We start from the raw sequence: 21,070 nt of genomic DNA, 5'->3' as shown, positions 1-21,070 counted from the left end.
GGAGAACCGATTCCGGCGAAAGAAATCATGAATTTCCCTTTCAAGAAAACCAAAGCGTTTTATCTTCCATAGTGGGGGGGGGAGTGCAGGAGTTGGATGTGCTGACATGCAGAGGCTTGTGATGTTGATATATTTGCCACGATTTAAGGTCATTACGTCCGACGACTGACGACTGACAACAGACACAGTGTCGATCCCCGATCCCAATGGCCACAACAGGTAGAAACTGTAACCCGACACCGACACTGGGGCTGGGGCTGGACTGGAGGGATTGTATGTGTTTAGTTTATCACTTGGATCGCAAGTCGATATTTTTCGGCAGTTGATTGGTCTCTCTCCAAAGCAGTCCATTCCAGTCCTCCAGTCCTCGGGCATTTATCAATGAAGTTCAATGACAGTTGTCGAGGCATTCGATCAACGATCGTTTATCAGACCGAAGAATATTGACAAACTGCCTGATAAAGACAACGACCGCTCTTGGCAGAGGTTACGAGATATCGTAGCAAGTGGAACATGAAAATGTTCCATTCAACCTGTTGATCATGTGGGGATATATTGTGGGATTGGGTGACACTGCGATACGGCTGAGGCGCTGAGAAGTTTATTTGTGAATGATAAACGCAAAGAAGTTGTCGGCATACAACTCGTACGATGAAATCGAACGGTGATCGAAGTTATACACTAAAATGTGTGCAAGCATTGCAAGTATTTTGCTGGATATCATTGATTTATATTTTATATTTATATTTATTACGTCGACTCGACTCGAAGGACTTCCAGCTGAGCCCGACACTCAGTGTCAGTATCAGGAGGATGGGTATACTACCGGGTGGGGCCGGGCCCCCGCGGGGGGGGGGGGGGGAAGGGGACACCGTAGGGCTAGTCATCAAAGAGCTGTCAGTATTTATAGCTGCATGGCAGACACGAACCCCCTAGTTGCAAATTAATATATTTAGATAATTAAGGATCACTTTTTGAATGTATCTTGTTATATTAACACAAAAAATACTCAGCTTAATTGAGAGAATTTCGGAGTAAGTGGCGGAAAAATGCGTGGAAAAGGTGACAAAAGTGAAGAATATTGAAGTTTTTAGGGGATATGATCTGCAAATCCAAAGGAGAACAAAATCAATTCCAATTGCCCATCTCTATGAGCTTTTCATTCCACATTTATTCAATTGGTATCTCTGTCAAAACCTTTCCTTTCTATATAAACTCCACCAGCGACAGCTGCTCCCCGCACAATGGTTTCTTTCCCAAATGGTGACCCACTTCTTGGGAAGAAAACAATCTGGAAACTAGAAACAATTTATTCGCTCTCCCATCTCTTATCTCAAGTGTCTGCACTAACGAGCTTCGAATTTGTTATACACTCTCTGGGCCCGTCCGTCCGTCCGTCCGTCCGTGCTGTAGAATGCCCCCCAGCATTACCCGTACGTTTAACCCACCAACGACTCCGACTCCGACTCTGACTGCACATCAACAGCCGCTGACCCGTTAAATGTTCCGGTGGCCGTCATCGTGGTTGTTGCTGTTGTTGTTGCTGTGGCGGTTGTCGTCGCCGCCGAGCAGACGGCGTCAATGTCTTATCAAAACTTGGTCTATAACATTAATTTATAGCCAATGCAAACACACACACACGTGGACGGACGGACGGACGGACGAACGAAACCAGGGACCAGCTGGTCGGCAGAAGAGTTGGGGTTCTAGTAGTGGAGAGTCGTTTCCAGGCCACTTCAAAGTAAGTCCAGTCCCTTCGGGGATACCTGGTATCCCATGGGATGCATGGGCCAGCCACCATCAAAAACCTCGGTCCCGCAATTAAGCATAAAACGGGGCAAATGTTCTCATTTGTGTAAACTCCGATTCGTTTTGTTTCGCCTGTTGCTAATGCTGTTGCTGTTGCTATTGCTGATGTTGATGTTGATGTTGAGGAATTTCCATAGATCATTTGTGGCGTCTGTTGGTCAGCCGAAGTTAGTGTTAAAGTTGCTATTGTTTGGTCCACAGAGCAGAACTGTTTGTTTACAAACGCCCTCAGCCACTCCCCCCGTTGATATTTTGTTTTGGATATTTACGAGTACATGTGGAGTTTTGTGCTTCTTAGCCCTAGCCCTAGCCTTAGCCTTCTGTTCTGTTCTGTTCCATTCTGGTTCTATTCTGTTCGGTTTTGTGGTCTATAAAAATATTTTAATGCTCCTCAATTCTAGTTTTATGTGGCGGCGGGAGTGCTTGATTTACAGAGGGACTTCAAAAGGCTTTGTCAGAACCGTTTCAGTTCAGAGATATATTGAGTTTCGATATCGAATTACCCGAGGAACAAGAACAATCCAAGAGCAGGGCCTATTGTTTGTTTTTAATGAGTTCGGCAATTGAATTGTTTTCCCATCATGGGAATCTGCCCTTTTGTTCTGGGGCAAGTTTTGACATGTGTTCCGGGGACGTCGGGGACTTGGATATGAAAGGATATGGAATTTCTTCCAGTGCACTTTTTCCATCAACTGTTGCATTTATTTTGCTTGCCAGCTGTCTTCGGCATCCATCATTCTGTGCACATCCGCTGGGGTGTGCAGGGGGGAACGGGAACGGGAACCAGGCCGCCAGGTGTGGCTCACTCGACAGATCTATAAAGTGCATTTAAATAAATGATTACAACAAAGGGCTAGTGTCGGGGCCTGGGCAGGTGAGAGATGAGAGATTTATAAGCGATAAACAAGACCGAGTTACAAAGGGAGCGATGCGCGTATATGAGCCATTGATCATGGTCAGAAGCAGCCGCAATTCGGTGAAACACTCTCCCATCTTAGCACATCATTTCCATTAATTCCATCATAAACACACTGATGCATCTTTTGCCATCGATTTGAGCTATGGGAAGCCTCTTCAGGTTAAAAACTTTTGTTTTTCACGCACTGGCCGAATCCGCATTGGAAAGAAGCAATAGAAAAGCGACCATAAAGCTGAGTTCACTCAACTTTTACGAACTTCACATGTCAATAAAACATTAAAAGCAAATAAAACTGAATGACAAGCAGGGGTCAGTCACCAGGCCCCTGCAGGGGGAGGGAGGGGGGACGAGCTCTACCGCCGAACATTTTTCCCACAAATCTAAATTTCCAGAAGCAGCAGCAACAGAAGGAGCTCTGCCTCCAGCGCTGGGCATTGTGTAATGCAGTTAACAAGAAACAAACAGAAACATGGCAAAGCGAAGCGAAGCGAAATGAGGGAAAATCAATGAAGAATGCACTCTTCCCAAACACTCTTCAAACTTCTTCTCCAAGCGAACAGCCAACAGCCAACAGCCAACAGCCTCTGGCTGGCCATATGTACATAACTATGTCCGAGTATGTATGCACATGGCCATGACTTATGGCTGCCAGTGTTAAGAATGTATCCACAAGATGCTTAATGAGCTGATAAAGTGTGTGTGTGTGCGGCATCTATCTGTGTGCTTGATTGGGCATGGCTTAATGGACAGCACAACCAAACAACACCCGAACCGATATGTGCGGAGCAGAGCGGAAATGCAGCGTGGGTCAATCCACTCGTATCTTTTGTATCTATCTCGTCTGTTCGGGCGGGTATCTGTATCTGTATCTGTGACCCATTTCGTCATGGGGAAACTTTCGTTTTCTCTCTAATCCAACTCCAAGCACCAGACGGAGCGGGCCAATCAATCAATCAATTAATGCCAATAAGTAGTCTCGTTTGGGCGTTATAAATGCGTTTCAACGCAGCTCGAAGTAATCGCCAATACTCGTAATTTGCTCTATCGATTCGCATTCATGTCTTCAAGGCTTAAACGATGAACGATGAACGTTGAATCGACTTACCGTTTAATGATTTGGAATTGATTTGCAATCATTATCGAATCGGAAATCAATCGGAATTAAAAAGTTGCCCCAGTGTGGAGGTATTTTGCCACTTCATAAACACTTTTCCAGGAGTTGTGTTAGTCTATGGATGTGAATGCATAATACTCGAGAGTAGCTGCATGAATTTTGGAATGCTTGTGAATACTATTCCGTACCAGAGGTGCTTTGACTTCTTAAGCTCTTTCTCTCATAATATTAATTCCCATCTTTGTGGGCTAACCATCAGCCATTTGTATTAACTCTGGCAGACTCTGGCATTAAAGAGTGATTATCATAATAACCCAACAATGAAATTTCTCCAAATATTTCGACACGCAACCTGGAAGCTCCCTACTTTTATTCGTTAGGAATACCAACATTCAAGGCGGAACAAATTTTCGATTCTAAACTAAATTTTTATGACAAAACTTTTCCGCAGCAGACACGATAAGCCACTTAGTTTTTATAACCATTCACATACGTCGTCGAGAAGGGAAGATATTTTAATAAACCCTTTCTCAGGCCATGTGCATGCATGTGTGTGGGTTATGTTATGGTCGATCCCTCCCGCCATCCCCGCTCCGACGCGTCGGAAAGGGGCCTGAGAACATATGTTCCTATTAGCGCGTGAGGTTTTCCCGTATGCGATACGCATGCCTCCATCAATTATCCTCTCTAGAGGCTCTCCAGAGACGACCTACCTAACAATTGTCCATTGTTGTTGCTGCCTAGTTACGGCGTCTCCCAGCGCCTCCACCTCTCAGACTCTCCCGACCACAATTACGGCGACAACAACTGTGGTCCCTGGCGCTATTGTTGTCCTCAATCTGTTCTCTCACTCCTCCTCCTCCTCCTCCTCCTCCTGCAGCACGGGGTCATGTGTGCAACACAACAAATGCTGGCTGAAAGTGCTCAAAACCCACACAGGCTCGTCTCGGTCTCGCAGACAGTCTCCAAGGGCGGCTGCATAGAACATCTAATCGTCAGAGTACACATTTTGTCCGTTGTTCAATCTACTCGTCTGTAGAATGTTCCTCTATTCATCTTTGTGGATCGCTTTTGTACTGGAATTGCCATTCAATTGCCATACCAATTGTTGTACGGAGGTAGGACTGTAAATTGTTTTGACTGCTGGAATCTGCTGGGATTTTGAACCGCCTTAATGGGATGTGAAACGAGTATTTTAATATTTTCTATCCACATTTGAGCGCATTTCGGAATATTGCTCTTAGAAACATCTTCCCTAGACCACAACTGTTACCCTCGAACCCTCAAACGGTTACAGAGTTCACAGTGCCATGACCAGAGATCGATCTGCATCCCATCCCCAGTTGTTGGCCAGGCCAAGCCAGGCCAGAGCATGCATTTCATATTACCGCCTAATAGGCAAAGTTCACATAGCACATAGCACAAAGCAAAGCAAAGCTCCTCCGTTCCATGGAGCTGCTGCGAGCGGCATTGGCAACGGCAACGGCAAAGGCAAAGACAACACAGGGCCGGGGCAGTTAACAAGCCAAGACCGGGGCGACGACGACGACGACAACAACATTGCTGGACCATAACTGGACCTCTCACGTAATAACGTATAGAATTACAAAAAGTATAAAGAAAGACAAAAAGCAAAAAAGCAAAAAATTAAAGAATCTCTTCCTCCTCCTGTCACAACTTTCACATGAAAGTTCTTTCAACTTGAGCGACCAAATATGGAGCCGAGACACGCTGCACACGACCAGATCGGAGATCGGAGATCGGAGACCAGGAAGCCAAACGCGAGCAACTCGAGCAAATCGATCAGAGAACCATATTTAGAAGACTTGACCATAGTTATGGGCACTTACCATTGGCATTCGGCCTGGCGGCTCCTCCTGGCCTCTGCAGTCGCCCGTTGCGGCGACGCTGCGATGACTTTTTCTTGGCGAGGGACTCCGATGAGGATGATGAAGATGAAGTCACCGTAGACTCCTCCTCTGTAATGTTACTTTCTATGAGGAGGCCACTCTTGGTTTTCCGCCGCCGCAGTGATTGCGTCGATTGCTTCCTCTGGCTCCTCTGCTGGATGCGCGCTCCTGTCCAGGAGACAATGCTCTGCGGCAGCTCCTGGGAGCTGTCGTTGAGTGGCAGATCGTATTCCTTGAGCATTTGGGCGGGCGACAGGCCATGCAGTCGCTTGCCCGGACGCTTGGCCTGGCAGTCGATGGCCAACAGGACCAGGATCAGGATCAGGACCAAGCCCAGCGACCCCCGGATATGGTGACGTCTGATTTGCATGTTAAATCTTTTGAAGGCACAACACTCTACTCTCGACGAGCTAACAACACATTTCACCACTTTCGACTTTGAACTTGGAACTATTTTCAATTATTTCAATTTGATTTTTCCTTCTTCGACAGAAAGCTATTCAGCCTCAAGCTTCACATTGCTTGATCTTTTCATTCATAATCTGATTTGCCAGTATGTACATATGCACCGCACCACACTGATTGTAATTTTGTTGTATTATTTGCTTGCAACTCATTTACGATTTCCGCTTGATTTTTTTTTGTGTTTCGATTTTTCTGGCACATTTGCTCTTGCGAATTTCTCACTTTTATTTTGCTGCAACTTCGCTACTTGAACATTTTTGCGCTATTTAATTTTATTTTGGTTTCAGACACATTTACACTTTCCTGCTCGGCGACAGGCACAAATTTCTTCTGCAGCTATTTCGGTATCCTCTCCTCCTCTGCTCCTCGATGGTCGGGCGCGGCGGAAAAAAAGCGAAACTAATCGAAACGAAACGAAACTCAACAGCAGCACTTTCGATCTTGTGGCAGGCCCTCGGAAATTGCATAAATTACTTTTGCATTCATTACTTTATGATTATTTGCAGTGGCTTATCGCCCTATTTACATTTTACTTTATTGCACTCTCATATATGGCACAGAGCTCTCAGCACTATCAAACAGAATTAACCAATCACAACCGGAACGGAACGTAACCATAAGTAGGCGCAGCCGGCGCGTGTCTCTCCGTCCTACGCAAACGACCGTCAAATTCGAACTGATGCCGTTCGTTCATTCGAATGCTTGCACTTCGGGCCGAACGAAACGATCGCTCGCTCGTTTCTGCGCGAGTGTGCTTGTGTGTGTGTCTCGTGAAGACCCTGCAGTACCAGAAGTGAGCGATGACAAATGTCAACTACGCGTCATTCAGGATTTTGTCTCTGCCGCTGCAACAGAGGAGTAGAATATGACGTCGACGTCGCGATCGTTCAGACCAAACTCCCACTCTTTTTTTCTTTGTTTCTTTCTTTTACGACGCGTGCCGTAACAGAATTCGGTTTTGCCGTCGGCGTCGACAACGTTGTTAGAATTGTGCGGTGAAAAGTGAGACGCAGGTTTTGTTTATTTTGGGAAAATTATTATCAGGTAAGTGCAGTGTTTCATTTAATTAAAAATAGTCTATTGTGCGTTGTAAAAAATGAAGAAAATGTGATATTGCGAAATTAACGCGTTTTGGACGAAATTTTTCATTTACAACAACGAAAACAGAAAAAAAACGAGTCTTGAGTCGAACAGGTACATATCTAAGCGGGTGTTTTGTTTTTTGCGCAAATGCACTGCTGATCTACTGAGAGCATTGTTAACATATTGAAATATATTTTAATTAACCCATCTTATTTTAAAGGCGATTCAGTTGAAGTGCCCGGAATGACCACGACGGCCTTACGAACATGAGCAAATCAAAAAAACTAAAAAGGTTCTGTGGAAAAAAGAACACACAGCACAAAAATGTGAATATGCATACAATTTTATAAGAAAGCAATAAATAAAAGAAATTTAATATTTTAAAACAGAATTTACCCATGCCTTTTTCATCAAAATATCAAAATTTTTTACTTAAATACATCACTTATTAGGGCCTTACTTTTTAAGGGAAATTCATCGCTTATTAAGGCCTTACTTTTCAAGGGAAATTCATCGCTTATTAAGGCCTTACTTTTCAAGGGAAATTCATCACTTATTAAGGCCTTACTTTTTAAAGGAAATTCATCGCTTATTAAGGCCTGACTTTCGGCTAATTCTCGCTTACTATGTCATCGATTATGCTCCTAGGACATCCCTGTGTTAAAGTAAACAGCCCATCGTATGGCAGGTCATCGCTTATGTCATCGAGCTGCATGACGTTGCCATCGATGTGTGGTTGCTTACACATCGCTTACCCGTACTGCAGGGGATCGACACGATCGCATTCGGGAAGAGTTGCACTCGAAATGCACCGTACTTACTGGAGGAGAGAAGACGAAACAGACGGCGAGTCGGATGGCCAGCCATGCTACAGAGTAGAGAGTAAATACTGGTGATTTGTCTGAGAGTCCTTTGCCACTGTATTCTCCGAGGATAGCGGATCCGCAACGACAGAGATCCTACGACTTTTTTTTATTTATTTAACAAGATTGCCAGAATGTCGAATTGTAGTGAGTGCAGCGGACTTTAACCTCTATTTTTGTGACTGGTATCTTTAGTTCTAATTCGAAAGAATAAACACACATCGAAAGGTTTTGAGAAATCTTACACCTCTGATCATAATTGGGTAGGCCATTGATCTTCCCGAAGAAGTGTTATAATGTGATCTGCTGCTAACTGAAAATGGAAATACGGATAGATGCACGGATACATGTTGTTTTCTCGCGGATAAAAATTATAATAGGAACCCAGGAACCCAGGATTTAAAACAGTGAACAACCCAGCAGTTCTGGTGCGGGCCAGTGTCCCATACGGGCTTGACTACTGTCTAGTCCCGCTGGACTAGTCGCGGGCTAGGCGAAGCTGGTGCAAAGAAATACACGGCAAGGGACACACGTAGCCCATGCCTAGCTCTCACGGTTTAGTCAAAGGGTCAGAAAAGGTTGATGCAAAGAAATGCCACTGCCTGCAGCACTTTGCTGGTTTGCCTAGCCCATGGTTGACCCAAGCTGATGCAAAGTCATGCCACTGCTAGCCCATGGTTGGCCTACGCTGATGCATGGACTGATGCATAAGCAGAAAAGAGAGAAAAAGAAGGAACAGCTTCGGACTCAACTGAAAAACAAAAAAGAGACAAAGAAAATGCAAAAAAAAAATTGAGGCCTTGTGCATTTTACTAGTGTAATTTTTCTTCTTTTTCTCTCCATTCTTCTGCCATCTTCTTATTCGAGCGCGTGCATACAAATTTTTTCGTTGTCGCGAGTGGAAGTTTCTGGAGCTAGGTAATCAAAAATATTCATAAATCTAATCTAAATTAATTATTAGCATGCTAATGCATAGACAAAGTGTTTATTTATAAAATGCATATGTATATACATGTAGGGCATATTAAAAAACAGTGCTCAGCTAAATAAAAAGGAGTGAAATATTTTTGAGGCTCCGCTGTACATTTTGTGCCTTTGCGCCTTTTTTTGAGCGGCAGGCCGTCATCGGTAAGTAATAAGCAAAATCCAATTTTAAATAACAATATTTAAAATATTTCTTTAACTATATTTTCAGCATCACTTGAAATGGGAGAGCCTGGACCAGGGGTCACACACCTGCGCCATGCTTTACACCTTCAAAAGAAGCGGGTGATTCCAAAAATAATAAAAATAAAGATACGAATAATTGTCAATAGTTATTAAGATTTAGATTTAAGCCAGGAAGGAATTTGTTGTTTTTTTTCGCCACTGAAGGTTTTTTTTGTTTCTTTCTTTCTTTAATTTAAATTTAAGTTTAATGCCACTGAATGTTTTGTTTTTTTTTTTAAGTTGTCTTATTATAAATATAAAATGAAAAGAAAATAAAATAAAAAAGGTGTTTTATTGAGCCTAGACCATTCGCTGCCCAGCCAGCCTAGCCGTGGTCTAGGTAACGTGGACCAGTCCATGGTCTGGTATACTCAGCCTAGCCCGGTGTCTAGGCAACGTGGGCCAGTCAATGGTCTGGTATACTCAGCCTAGCCCGGTGTCTAGGCCAGGTGGTCCAGTCCATGGTCGGTCTACCCAGCCTAGCCAGTGGTCTAGACTACGCTGATGCAATGCCTGCCGACACATCAACCCCAATGACATGCAATGAGAAAATGGTATAGGATTTTACATGGAGTCGGGCTAGTCTTTGGGCCAGTGATGGACCGGCTGGGCTAGTCAGATAGCTAGGCAAGGGCTAGTCCGCAGAACTGCTGGGAAAGAACATAGCTGGGGACTAAGCTATACAAATAATGATAAACGAAAAACACCAACTTTGGAATAAGTTACTTAAATGATTTAAATTAATCTACTTATTCTTTATTTTCAGCTTTGGGTTCGTCTTTCCATTTGCAAACATTTAAAACCAGCCTAAGATCCACTCATATTTTCATTCTCTTTCAAAGCCGTCACACTCTCTTCAGAGAGTCAGTGCCAGTTCTCTTAAGTTCTGGTCTTTCAATTTTTTTACCTGTTTCTTCGAGAAATTATGACCAATTCGTTTGAATTTACCCGGGGTATGGTGTCGGCTAACTAGGGAACAAATCCGGCACTCAACCGTGGGGAAACTCCCGGTGCGTTAAAGAAAATATTTGTGGTCCTTGAAGCCCTTGTCTTTGTTGTCGGCTCCTTGTTTTCTCTGCCTGCCTTCGTCACTTCTTGTACAATGTATTGTTTGTCGGGCATTGCGATTTGACAGTTTAGCGGAGTTCGAGGGTCTGAACGGCCCTGGAGCTGCCTCGACTCTGCATGTGGCACGGTCATTTCTGATTATCCTTGCGGTGATTCTGTTGTCTTCGTCGGCGTAGCAGCAGGTGAAGAGCCAGGCCCTCAAGGTGCGCATCGAATTGCGGCACTTAACGCCAGCTCGAATGCACTCGTACTCGTATCTGAAAGATACAAATGCCGACTGCTGCACTCATGCCAGGGCTCATCCTGCGCCGTTTTACGGTGGCGCACGTTTCATGTTGCCCGCGGCTATTTGCAGCCCAATCGTGTGGCACTTACATAAATACCTCGTTGCTCCTAATAAGTTAACGTTCCATTCCTTGTCGAATGTACGATTATCTGCAAGTGAACGGAGCAGAGCGGAGCAGAGGCCCTTTTGTATCTGATGCAATTTGTTGTTGCCGCTGCCTGCTGCACTTCGGCACAAAGGGCATTTGTCGAAGCGTGAAACAGCAGTTTCACGAGCCCGCTAAAAGAGCTGCAATTGGAAATGCCGGGGATCGGCAAGCCCAGTCCCAGTCCCAATCCCAATCCCAATCCCTTGGCCCATGACAAGGATTGAACTAACCTGCCGCCCACTCCTTGCCTCACTCATCCGTTGTCGTTGCGCCGTTTAAATTGGTTCGTTTACCAAAAACGAGAACCAAACCCAAGGCGGCATCAAATGAAACGAGCTCGAACGCGATTGCAGAGAAGGAAAAAGGTCTCTCAGCATGTATGGGTTTCTGGAGGCTGTGCGCATGCCCAGCGCTGGTTTAAGTGCCCAACGTACTTGAGGATAACGATGTGTACGCAGAGGATAGCCATGACGGGGATGATGATGTTGCTGTTCCTGTTGCTGTTGCTGTTGCTGTTGCCGCGGATGAGGCTGCTGATTTCGGCGTGATTTATGCATCTTAATTGAAATGATGGCTTACAAATTGTTTGGCGCAAGTGCGCAACAGGAAGAGACGGACACGAAGAGGCAGCCCCCGAAAGAGATGGTGAGAGGACACTTCTGGCCTTGGGATGCCAATAGAGGAGGATATCTTCGAATGAAAGGGTTGTCTTGGGCTTTCAAAGAGTGGAGCAGGACTTCCTGCTGGCAGTTCCAATGAAATTGCTCCTTAAGTGTTGGAATGTTGTACGAATTATTGAGAAATAATCTGTTAAATGGAGGACATGTGAATCAAAGAAATTCGAATTTTATTTAAGTGTGTGGTAGGTTTTCATTGATCCTTGCTCGTCCTTCTTCTCATATTCAGAGCTCAGTTTATTTTAACGGGTCTGCAATTTAAGTCTTATCAGTCTGCAATTAAACTCTTCCTAAGAAAATGTCGAATACAGCGAAAATTACAAGTACTAGCGGCATGCTCGGTAATTGTTTTCCAATGAATGACCCACCCATCCACTCCCCACACGACCCACTGCGAGAGCTGCACGACCATGGCCAGTTTCTGCTGGCTGGCATACCATTCACTGGATAAAATCGCATTCCCAACCTTTCACACACTGCAAGCACAGAACAGAACCAAGCCCACACACATTTATATATTCAATTTTCTAATAGCCGCCTCCTAATCAAAACTAAGGCATCGAAACTTTATCCAAAACGTTTTCTCTATATCTTCTCTGGTTCTGTTCTTGTTTCTCTGTCTGTGTCTGTGTCTGTTACTGTGTCTGTGTGTGTCTCGGGCAGCTCGAGGCGCAAAACCAATTAAGCAGAGAGCTGAAAACAAACACACATTGAGCCAGGCCACAAGAAGCTGGAAACAAATAAGGAAGTATTCATGAGGATCATCGTCTGCGATCTCTGCTCCTTACGCTGTGCGCGTTGCGCCGGTAGCCACACTGAGCAAAACCAAATAAAATCAAATGAAATTTACCGCCAATGCCAAAAGCCCGAAGAGAGTCGCAGTCCAAGTTGGGGAAGCGCCAAAACGTTAAATACAATTCATGGCGCTCACGAGCGGAATTTAAATTATGCCCAATTAGAGCTAGGTGCTTGCTCTGTCTCTGACTCTCAATCGGACTGGGGCTCTGTAGCTGCAGCTGTAGCTGTAGCTGTGAATGTAGCTGGGGATACGCTTTTCAGTCTCGACTAGGCCTGGTTCGAGCAATTCCTGTGGGGCATTTGTGCGACTAACTCCGAGTGGAGTTGGACAGACGAACAGGCGGACGTACGGACGGACGGGTGGGCGTGTCATGTGTGGGGCATGTTCGTGTGGTAAAGCGCCAAATTGATTTCGATCGCCCAGAGGGGGTCTTCTCTCGTCCCGGCCCCAGCCCCAGCCGCAGCCCCCTCTTAATGTTTATTTCTAGTAGTTGCCACCACACAATTCCCGGTTTGTTAACTCTCACATGTCCCTCGGATTGTTTGTGTTTTTGATGGATTATGCGTTGACAGGCTTCGGGAGTTTTGTGGAGCGCCACTGATTGTCTTTCCCCGTTGTGTGTCTGTCTGTCTGTCTGTCTATCTGGCTGGGACTGCCTTGGGAACTGGTCTTGTTATGTAAATTGCCGACGAGTTTCGGTCTCGGTCTCGTGGGTGAAGTGTTGTCCAAGTGCTAACAAGGCAAGTCAAGTACGATCAAGACCATAGCCTAGTGCTGCCGGTGGTTTTGGTTAAATGGAAATGCTTGGCAGGATTTTTTATGCATTTTCTCTGAAAATTAATGGTTACGGCGTGGGAACATATCCTTTGGGGGCAATTAATTGTTTTGCTTCGGAGATGATGTATCTATTAAACACAAAAATGCACATTTGTGGTAGTTTCTTAATGAATAAACATAAAATAAATATGTTAAAAGAAAGAAATGCCTTTGAAAGACTTTAAATTTGTAGATGGTTTCTCCCATTTCCCAAATGTTTGCTTCCTTAGCATTATCCTATCCTTACCCATGCTGAACATGCATCGTTTCGAACTTCTTCCCCTTCGAATTGGATTGCCTAATTAAATTACCTTAAGTGACGCCCCTGACTCTGATTTCCCGACTGTGCGCTCTGTCTCCGGCTGTCCGAAAACCCCTGGAAACCAGAAAACAAACCCACAATTATAACTTAATTTTACAACATTTTTCAAGGGGCGTAGTCAAATTAATTTCCCATAAAATTCCCTAATTAGTAGCTCCATTCAAAGCGCCGCTTGGGGGCACAGCTGGTGGCTATAAGTCCATTCCCCGCCGCACCAAACAGAACCGCACTGAGCCAAGTGTCAATATCCAAATGCGCTGCATAACACTTAAAAGGTCATAAACTTTGGATGAACTGAACCCTTTTTCGGTTGGGTAAAAAGGGGCGTTAACATCTTCTTATTGTGGAGGCAGTGAGAAATTAGTAAATACATTTTCATCTCACAGGGTGGTCGGGGTTTTCTGTTGTTCCAGAGCCTGACGACTCGAGTGTCTGCTTAAGAAGTGTCTGCGTCTTCCCCCAGTTGATTAGGAATTCGGTTCGCATAATTTTGTCATTTCGAAGGAAATTCTGAGAAGAAGTTTTGGGGCAGGTTGCGTCTGCGCATAATACATTGAACTGGATTGAAGGAGTTTCGTTATTCGTTTTTTATGGGGTTACAACATCGTAAGAGATGCTTGGTATGCACAGTCATGTGGCGGGGCACAAGTGCCTGAAGTCGGAGATTTGGTAGTGGATTTTTAAATATTTTCTTCTGAGGTCACGCATTCTCGTATTGAGAATGTTTCTTTCGGACTCAGCGAGTGATATAACAAGGAACATTTGGAGAGAATGCAGACAAAAGAACATATTAATTTCATTTAGAATTCCTCAGATCCTTTTCCACATCGTACAAACAGTTATTTCTAATATCATTTCATTAAAATTCAATTACAGTATCCGCAAGGCTGCCATCTCAGGTCGTCGGTTGTCTGTTGTCTGTTGTCCGTTGTCGGGTCTGTGCCTTGGCCATTCAATTACCCCATGATTTCATTGGTTCAGCTAATCTTCCCGCTAAACACAGAGATTAGCACACTCTAGCACAGCCATTAATTCCAGAAATATATGTGTATATATATTCTTTGTAGCCAAGATACACTTTCCTGCTTGCTTCGGCTCCACTCCGTCCAACGAAAGGGAAATGCCAGATCACGCCCAGAACTGTTCGCCGTTGCGTGACGAGAGCGGGCAACCTTTTTGCGTTTAGTAGGTCACCGTCGCCCAGCTCTGGTCCGAGATGTGTCTGAGGGGAGCTGTGATTGGAGGCCAATCAATGCAGCTCGCGTAAAAGGCATTATCAATACGAATAATGCGAGCTCGAGTCAGATATAAAGGGGCCGCCATCTCGTTGTTGTCGCCGCTTGGGGCATGTCGCGCATGCGCAATTACAAAGCCATTCCCACTCCCTCTCCCCAGGGCTCTCCCCCTACTTGCAATGATTAAGCGCATTCGTTAAGTTGCATATTGTTTAATGCAATATTATGAAATGGTCACAAGAGAGAGAGAGAAGGAGAATGCAATGCAGAGGAGTGAGCGGAGGAGTAGAACCCATTCGAGTTTCTTCTCTGTTCATAATTGATGAAGCCAGCTGGACGCCGCGGCTCATCCTTTGCCTTTGCCTTTGCCGTTGCCTTTGCTAGCTATTTATAGCCTTCGACTTGTTTATACGTCCAGTCTTGTGCCCCAAGGGAAGCTGTTTTGAATATTTTGATTAACCAGACGCCACTTGCAACGCGAGTGTGCATCTCCTACACCGACGCATGGACATGCGCCTCCCTCCTTTTGGCTACCGAAAGATCATTAATTTCTCAGTTTCATTTGGAGCTTTGGCAATCAATATACCTTTGGATATGTATCTTTAATTACAGACAAATCACTTAATTCCAGAGTACCAGAGTAGAAGATACCAGCAGCTCTGGGAGCAGCTCCTTGGGCCATTCCTGGCCCCATGTCAACTGCCAGACAAGTGAAAGTTGCTTGTCGGTTATCGGATTTCTTTTTGGGCATAACACCTCCAGGAATACCCAATCGAGAGACAATAATCGAAATTCAGTTCAAAATTTAAATGTTGCGCGAAAATCGCTTCATTTTTGTTCCCAAAACAGGACAAGTTTCGGGCTACTTTTGGCATTTAAAGGTACACAAAAAGTTACAGTTATGCTCACCGAAAGCGACAACAAAAGGAGACAAAGAACCATACATACATATGTATGCACATATGTACATATAGATCCAGTTGATTGGCCTCTCTGATCGATGGATGGAATGGATGGATGGTCGGTCGATGCTCCAGACCCAGACATTATCAATGCGTTCATCATTGTGCCCCATCGTGATGATCCCGATGGCGAAGATAATGATGATCTTTGCCTTGTGATCTTCAGCTGATGAGATTTTATAACCATTTTTGGCCTCTAGGTCCCTTCTCGAGCGCGACCTGCGACTAATGAACACCTTAAATGGTGATCAGTGCCCCGGACTCGTCGGAATGTGCTGCGGATTTATCGGGAAAGGAGAAAGGCTCAACTACACGCATTTTGTCACATTTTGACATAACTCATATGGACAAGGGAAATTCCTTCAGCCTTGAGCCGACATTTAGTTCCAAGCTCCCTGGCACCTTATTTGGTGCCAATTAGAGAGATGGCAAGAGACGAGACGACAGAGACCCTTTTACTTTTCAGTGGCAGTGGCAGTGACAGTGGCAGTGCCAGTTGCAGTTCCAGTTGCAGTTCCAATTGCAGTTGCAGATGCAGTCCACCTCCATTCGAGTCGAAGCGACTCATTGCCACCGCGTCTAGGCCCCGTTAAGGAGGCGCAAAAGTCTTCCTGGGAAGTCACGTCGTTGAAGATAAATTGTTGACAGTTTCGTTTAATTGTGCACCAAACTGACGCTGTTAATTGCCACAAAAATGCTGTCGTCCATAAATGGCACTCAAGTTTTTATTTTTCCCCTTTAGCATTATTATTAAATCTGTGAAAAAGAGCTGGAAAAGTCACTCATGACACATATGTGTGGGTATTTTATGACTCTATTAGATAAGCGACTCGGCCCATTTGCTCCTCCATGCCACCGATATTGAACAACATTTTAAACAAGCCCACACATTGTGTAATTGATTTTGGTCGGAAAGAACAAGTTTTCCTTTTGTCATGGCCCCAGCGAACGAGTTGGCTCCTCTGCGCGGAAGTTGTCATTCCATCTAATTGCCGTATTCAATGGCTAAGAGACTCTGAGACTGGCTGGTTTATCAGCGAGCAATTTTCATACTCCATTCATTCGCCTGGCTGACCTTTACTGCAACCTTTGCCCCTGGCAATTGGCGAAATGTTTCAATCCACAGGCATGCCGGGGGAAGGCGATTGGGACTGCCCAAATCAAACACAAGTCATCATCAACCGCATCGTCAGCATCGACGTCATTCAAATGACGACTTCGTGGGCAGTTTGTGAAACTATTCAGGTCAACAGTTCAACGGTGAACTGTGAACGGTGAAGGAGGCCACAATAGAAGAGTCATGAGAGTTACATTTCCCATTGCCCTATGCAACTTTGGGTTTATTCGTTTGTTCTGAAAGGACCGAATGCATTTTTATACCCGTACTCAAAAAGAGTTAAGGGGTATATTGTATTTTTGGTAAAAGGAAGAAGGAATCGTTTCTCATTATTACAGCCAGAATAAAGAAATTAATTTTCAATTGCTTCCCCCACTTCCTCCGGCGCTGCTGATGCTACGCATTCTCTTTCTCGCTCGCACACACTCTGCCCTATGCAGTGCGCGACCTTTCGCAGAGAACGTGTATGTAGAATCTACATTTTATATGTGTAATCGACATTGTAGATGTAGATAACAGACGTAGAAAAAAAATGTTAAAATTCTACATAAAACACTAGCTCATAAATTTATATACCGACTGATTACGGATATAAAAGTAGAGTCGCGTGCAAAGAAGCGACTACCACGTTCCTTCTCCATAAAATCAATATTTTACTTAATTTTCTCCATTTAATCTCTACGTAATCCAATTATAAAGAAACCTAGGAACAGATACTGACTCAGACGCAAACGATAAAAATTCCATTAGCCATGATTTAACAAATTCCCCATTAAAAATCCATACAATTTCCATACCCCACAGAAACACATGCAAATTGTAGCAAACCAAGGAATTCGTTTAGACCCAAACATCTTTCAACACGCTTTTCCCAACGTTTTACAACTTAATTCTTTTTTATTACGACTTCCCTCTAATCCACGGTCCAACTTGGCCAGGGACAAACAATCAAAAGTTTGTGGCTTCAATTGGATTTGAGATGCTTCAGCGCCACAAGACCAAGACCGACCACAAAGCCACTTGGAAGGGAGCCTAGAAATGGGGAATTTGCATTCGGACCGGGGGACAGCAGACCGCTGAGAAAGAGAGAAAAAAATTAACTGCAATCAAGTAAAACGTCATTCAACTGGGGAGTTGGGACTGGATTGGTGCTGGGGTGCTGGGGATTGGCTTCCATTATTTGCTGCAAGGTCTGGTCGGAGAGCGGGACAGCTGTAAACTTGCTAAATTGCCAGCATTCAACGCACATTTTCTTTCCAAGAGAAGCGCAACCAATGGACCTCCGTTCAGCTTGGATCGGTTCGTTTTGGTTCGGTTCTGGCCCCCTAGGCTTTGATGAACCTTTTGAAGAGTTTTAATTAAGCTAATAAAGTTGTCTGTTCTCTGTTCTGAGTCTGCTCTGTGCTCTGTACTGTGTGCTGTTCGGTATGCCATAGAAAATGTTGCTCGCTGTATTGCATGTCCATTAATTGCCATTGTTAGACACACCAATAAAGAAAGGGGGTCATAAATGGGTTAACATTTGCTTTTCCCCATTTCTCGCTTTTGCACGGTTCGAATATCTGAGACTGCAGTTGGATGGGAAGACAGCGAGATGCAAATAGTAATTGAGAGATCATTTATAGCTGAGGGAGCGATGAGAGTGGAGATGTTTGAGCAACAGAATTCCATTGTAAGAATACGAAATTCAATAGGAGATCTCTCAGTACGACCAGTTGCATAATTTATACTCAAAGGTGGCAACATGTAAAGACGATTATGGTTTGAATTTAATGGTTTTGTCATTTCTTTAGTTCTTCAGACATGCATATGGGCAGTGTAGTCAGCAGTATGTTAAATATTTACAGGCAACGCACGTATCAGAGGAAAAACAAATTACAGCCCAGCTGCCCATAAAGTGAACCATTACAAAAGCGTAAAAATATATTCGATATGGCTGGGGTTTGGTTATGATTGGGTACCGGGGACAGCATTTGTAAGTAGCTGCGAAATGTAAGCCGTAAATTATCACTAAGTATGCGTACTCGTACATTATCGCCTATTAACCAAACAATTTGCATGCGGCGCTGAGTTTGTCGAAACAGAAGCAGTCGCTGGCAGAAGTTCAAGGTAAGCTGAGACACAGCAGGTGGGGGTGGGGGAGGGTAACGGAGGGTGTGTAGCATGCAACATTGTCAGGTGTAATGCGGGCACAAGCTGGCTAAACTGGTGTACATATGTGGCAAGTAATTGCTTTTGCAGTGGCTGCTGCATGCTGGCCACTGATCCCTCGCCTCTGATAACATTCCAGTCTTCTTCGCAGGGGCTCCCGTATCCTCCTCTCCCGTTGGGCACACTTTATTTTCTTTACATTTCTGATTAAACACCAGATCATATCGTGTGTCGGGTATGAAGAGCTGCAGTCTGTAGCTGCAGTCTGAACCGTAATATTTTGGGGCGTAATTAAAGGTATTAAAGTGTCGGCCGAAAGCGAGGCCGTTTACTCTCCGAGCCGAGACTTAAGACGTGGGCTGGTGTGATCGAACGGTTCGACTAGTGTGAAGTAGGTGGAGAAAGCGGAGAGTGTTGCCATCGATAAGAAAGAAGTCCGAGAGAAATTGGTGCAAAAGCTACTCAAAAGTGGTTGGAGCTTTTCTTACTCAAATAGAAGGCCATGGAAATAAAGGCTTTCTGCAGCTGATAGATGACAGATTACAGATCCCCGACACATCATTCTTCTGCTGCATAGCTGCTCCCACAAGTTCTATCCTCATTACCCTAACAAACAACAAAGATTTCGCATTAGTTGGGACAAAGGAAAACACAAATAAACAGCTTCTGACAGCATCCAATCAATCATGGCCAAAATGCAAACAATGACACCTCCACAGGCAGAAGCCAAGAGAAGCTTCCGCGTTACAAAAACCAGATCGGGGCACTGCAAGAGCCAAGACGAGCTCAGGCTCATCCCAGAAGCTCTGGCAAACGAGTCAAACAGTTGCCAACTGGGCCAATGATCTTGCATTTGGCTTGCCCAAAAGAAGACATGATCCCAGAGACCAGCAGCAACAACAATGCTGATCGGGTTACCTTACCCAAAACAGAGCACAGCATGAACATGATATGTATTTGTTTGTGCAGGAGTACAGGAATACTCGTATGTGTACGTGTGTATGCAAAGTGTTGTCCAGGATCCCCGTTCCAACCACCAACACCAGTCGCAGCCCAATTTGGCTCAGTTGTTGTTGTCACCTCGATAAGCATCTTTCAGGCACAGGGCAGGCTACGAAATATTGACTGTGCTTCGGTCTCTTATGGATGCAGTGAAATATGCATAAGAGGGGACCGAGGGCTGGGCTGGGATGCCACCACAACAAATTACATGCAAATTAGGTGAGAAAATGACTGTTACTTTTTGTGTACTCCATGACGCAAGTGATTGTAGGAAAAAATGAATAAATAAATAGTAGAAAAGAGTCGATTACGTCAACGTATACAGTTTGAAAGCCACTGGACGAAGATACTTACTACTAGAGCTGATAGCGCCATGAAGCAAAGATAACTTTCCATTTAAACTCCAACAATTATTGCAATATGGATACACTATACAAAATGCATCATAGAGATCCTTTCGACCCAGAAAGAATCATGGCACGCTTAAGAAATAAGGAGCAGAGACATTTGACCAAAAAGAGTAGTACAAAATTTGAAACTTAAAAAATATAAAATTTAAATTTTATTATATTAATTAAAAATAATAATAATTTCATTAAAAATTAATTTAAACGTATATGAAATTTTGATATTTGTACACACATTCTACATAAAAATACATTTTTCAATAGCCCCAAAAGTATGCCACAAATTAAACTGTTCCAAACTGGTCAAATTGAGCCACCTGCCGGCAAACGACTGCGTTCCAAACTGAGTGTTGTGTTTGAATGTTGCTTGTGGGTGGGGGTGTGGGGAAAAACGTCTGGAAAAACCACACATAAAGGAAACGATATCTTAGCGTGTGTGTGCCACCTGTAGCCACCGGCATGGTCTGCCCTTGTCAGAGACACGATTGAATTTGTAAAACCAATTCCTCAAGACTACTATATGTAGAAGCTTCAGAGTCCGGAGTCATGTGGCTTCCTCTTCCCCTCTGCATTAAACCCGGATCTGGCTTCGGCACTCCAAATCCCCGTGCTGTCATCGGTGGACAAAGGAATTGTCACCAAATTGTAGTCCGAGTTTTCCCTCCTTTGGGCTCTGCGTTGATTCAGGTTATTGGAAAATATTCTTCT

The 21,070-nt window shown here is 44.3% G+C and overlaps 1 protein-coding gene across 2 annotated transcripts in view; it reads right to left on the bottom strand.

The window, feature by feature from the left end:
• The window catches only part of LOC111074722 (laminin subunit alpha-1), a 75,330-nt gene extending 68,454 nt beyond the window's left edge, over positions 1–6,876 (bottom strand). Inside the window, exon 1 of one of the 2 annotated variants that reach the window (XM_041595202.1) lies at positions 5,693–6,876. In XM_041595202.1, the coding sequence (XP_041451136.1) occupies positions 5,693–6,122 (430 nt within the window). In that variant the 5' untranslated portion in view covers positions 6,123–6,876. The remainder of the gene's footprint in view (positions 1–5,692) is intronic. The other variant, XM_041595201.1, reaches the window with a different exon arrangement.
• Between the last annotated feature and the right edge of the window lie 14,194 nt (positions 6,877–21,070).

The sequence above is a fragment of the Drosophila obscura genome, unplaced genomic scaffold (assembly GCF_018151105.1).
Source record: "Drosophila obscura isolate BZ-5 IFL unplaced genomic scaffold, ASM1815110v1 contig_46, whole genome shotgun sequence".
NCBI lineage: Eukaryota > Metazoa > Arthropoda > Insecta > Diptera > Drosophilidae > Drosophila > Drosophila obscura.
The sequence above is the reverse complement of the archived record's forward strand: the minus strand, read 5'-3'. Positions and strand labels throughout refer to the sequence as shown.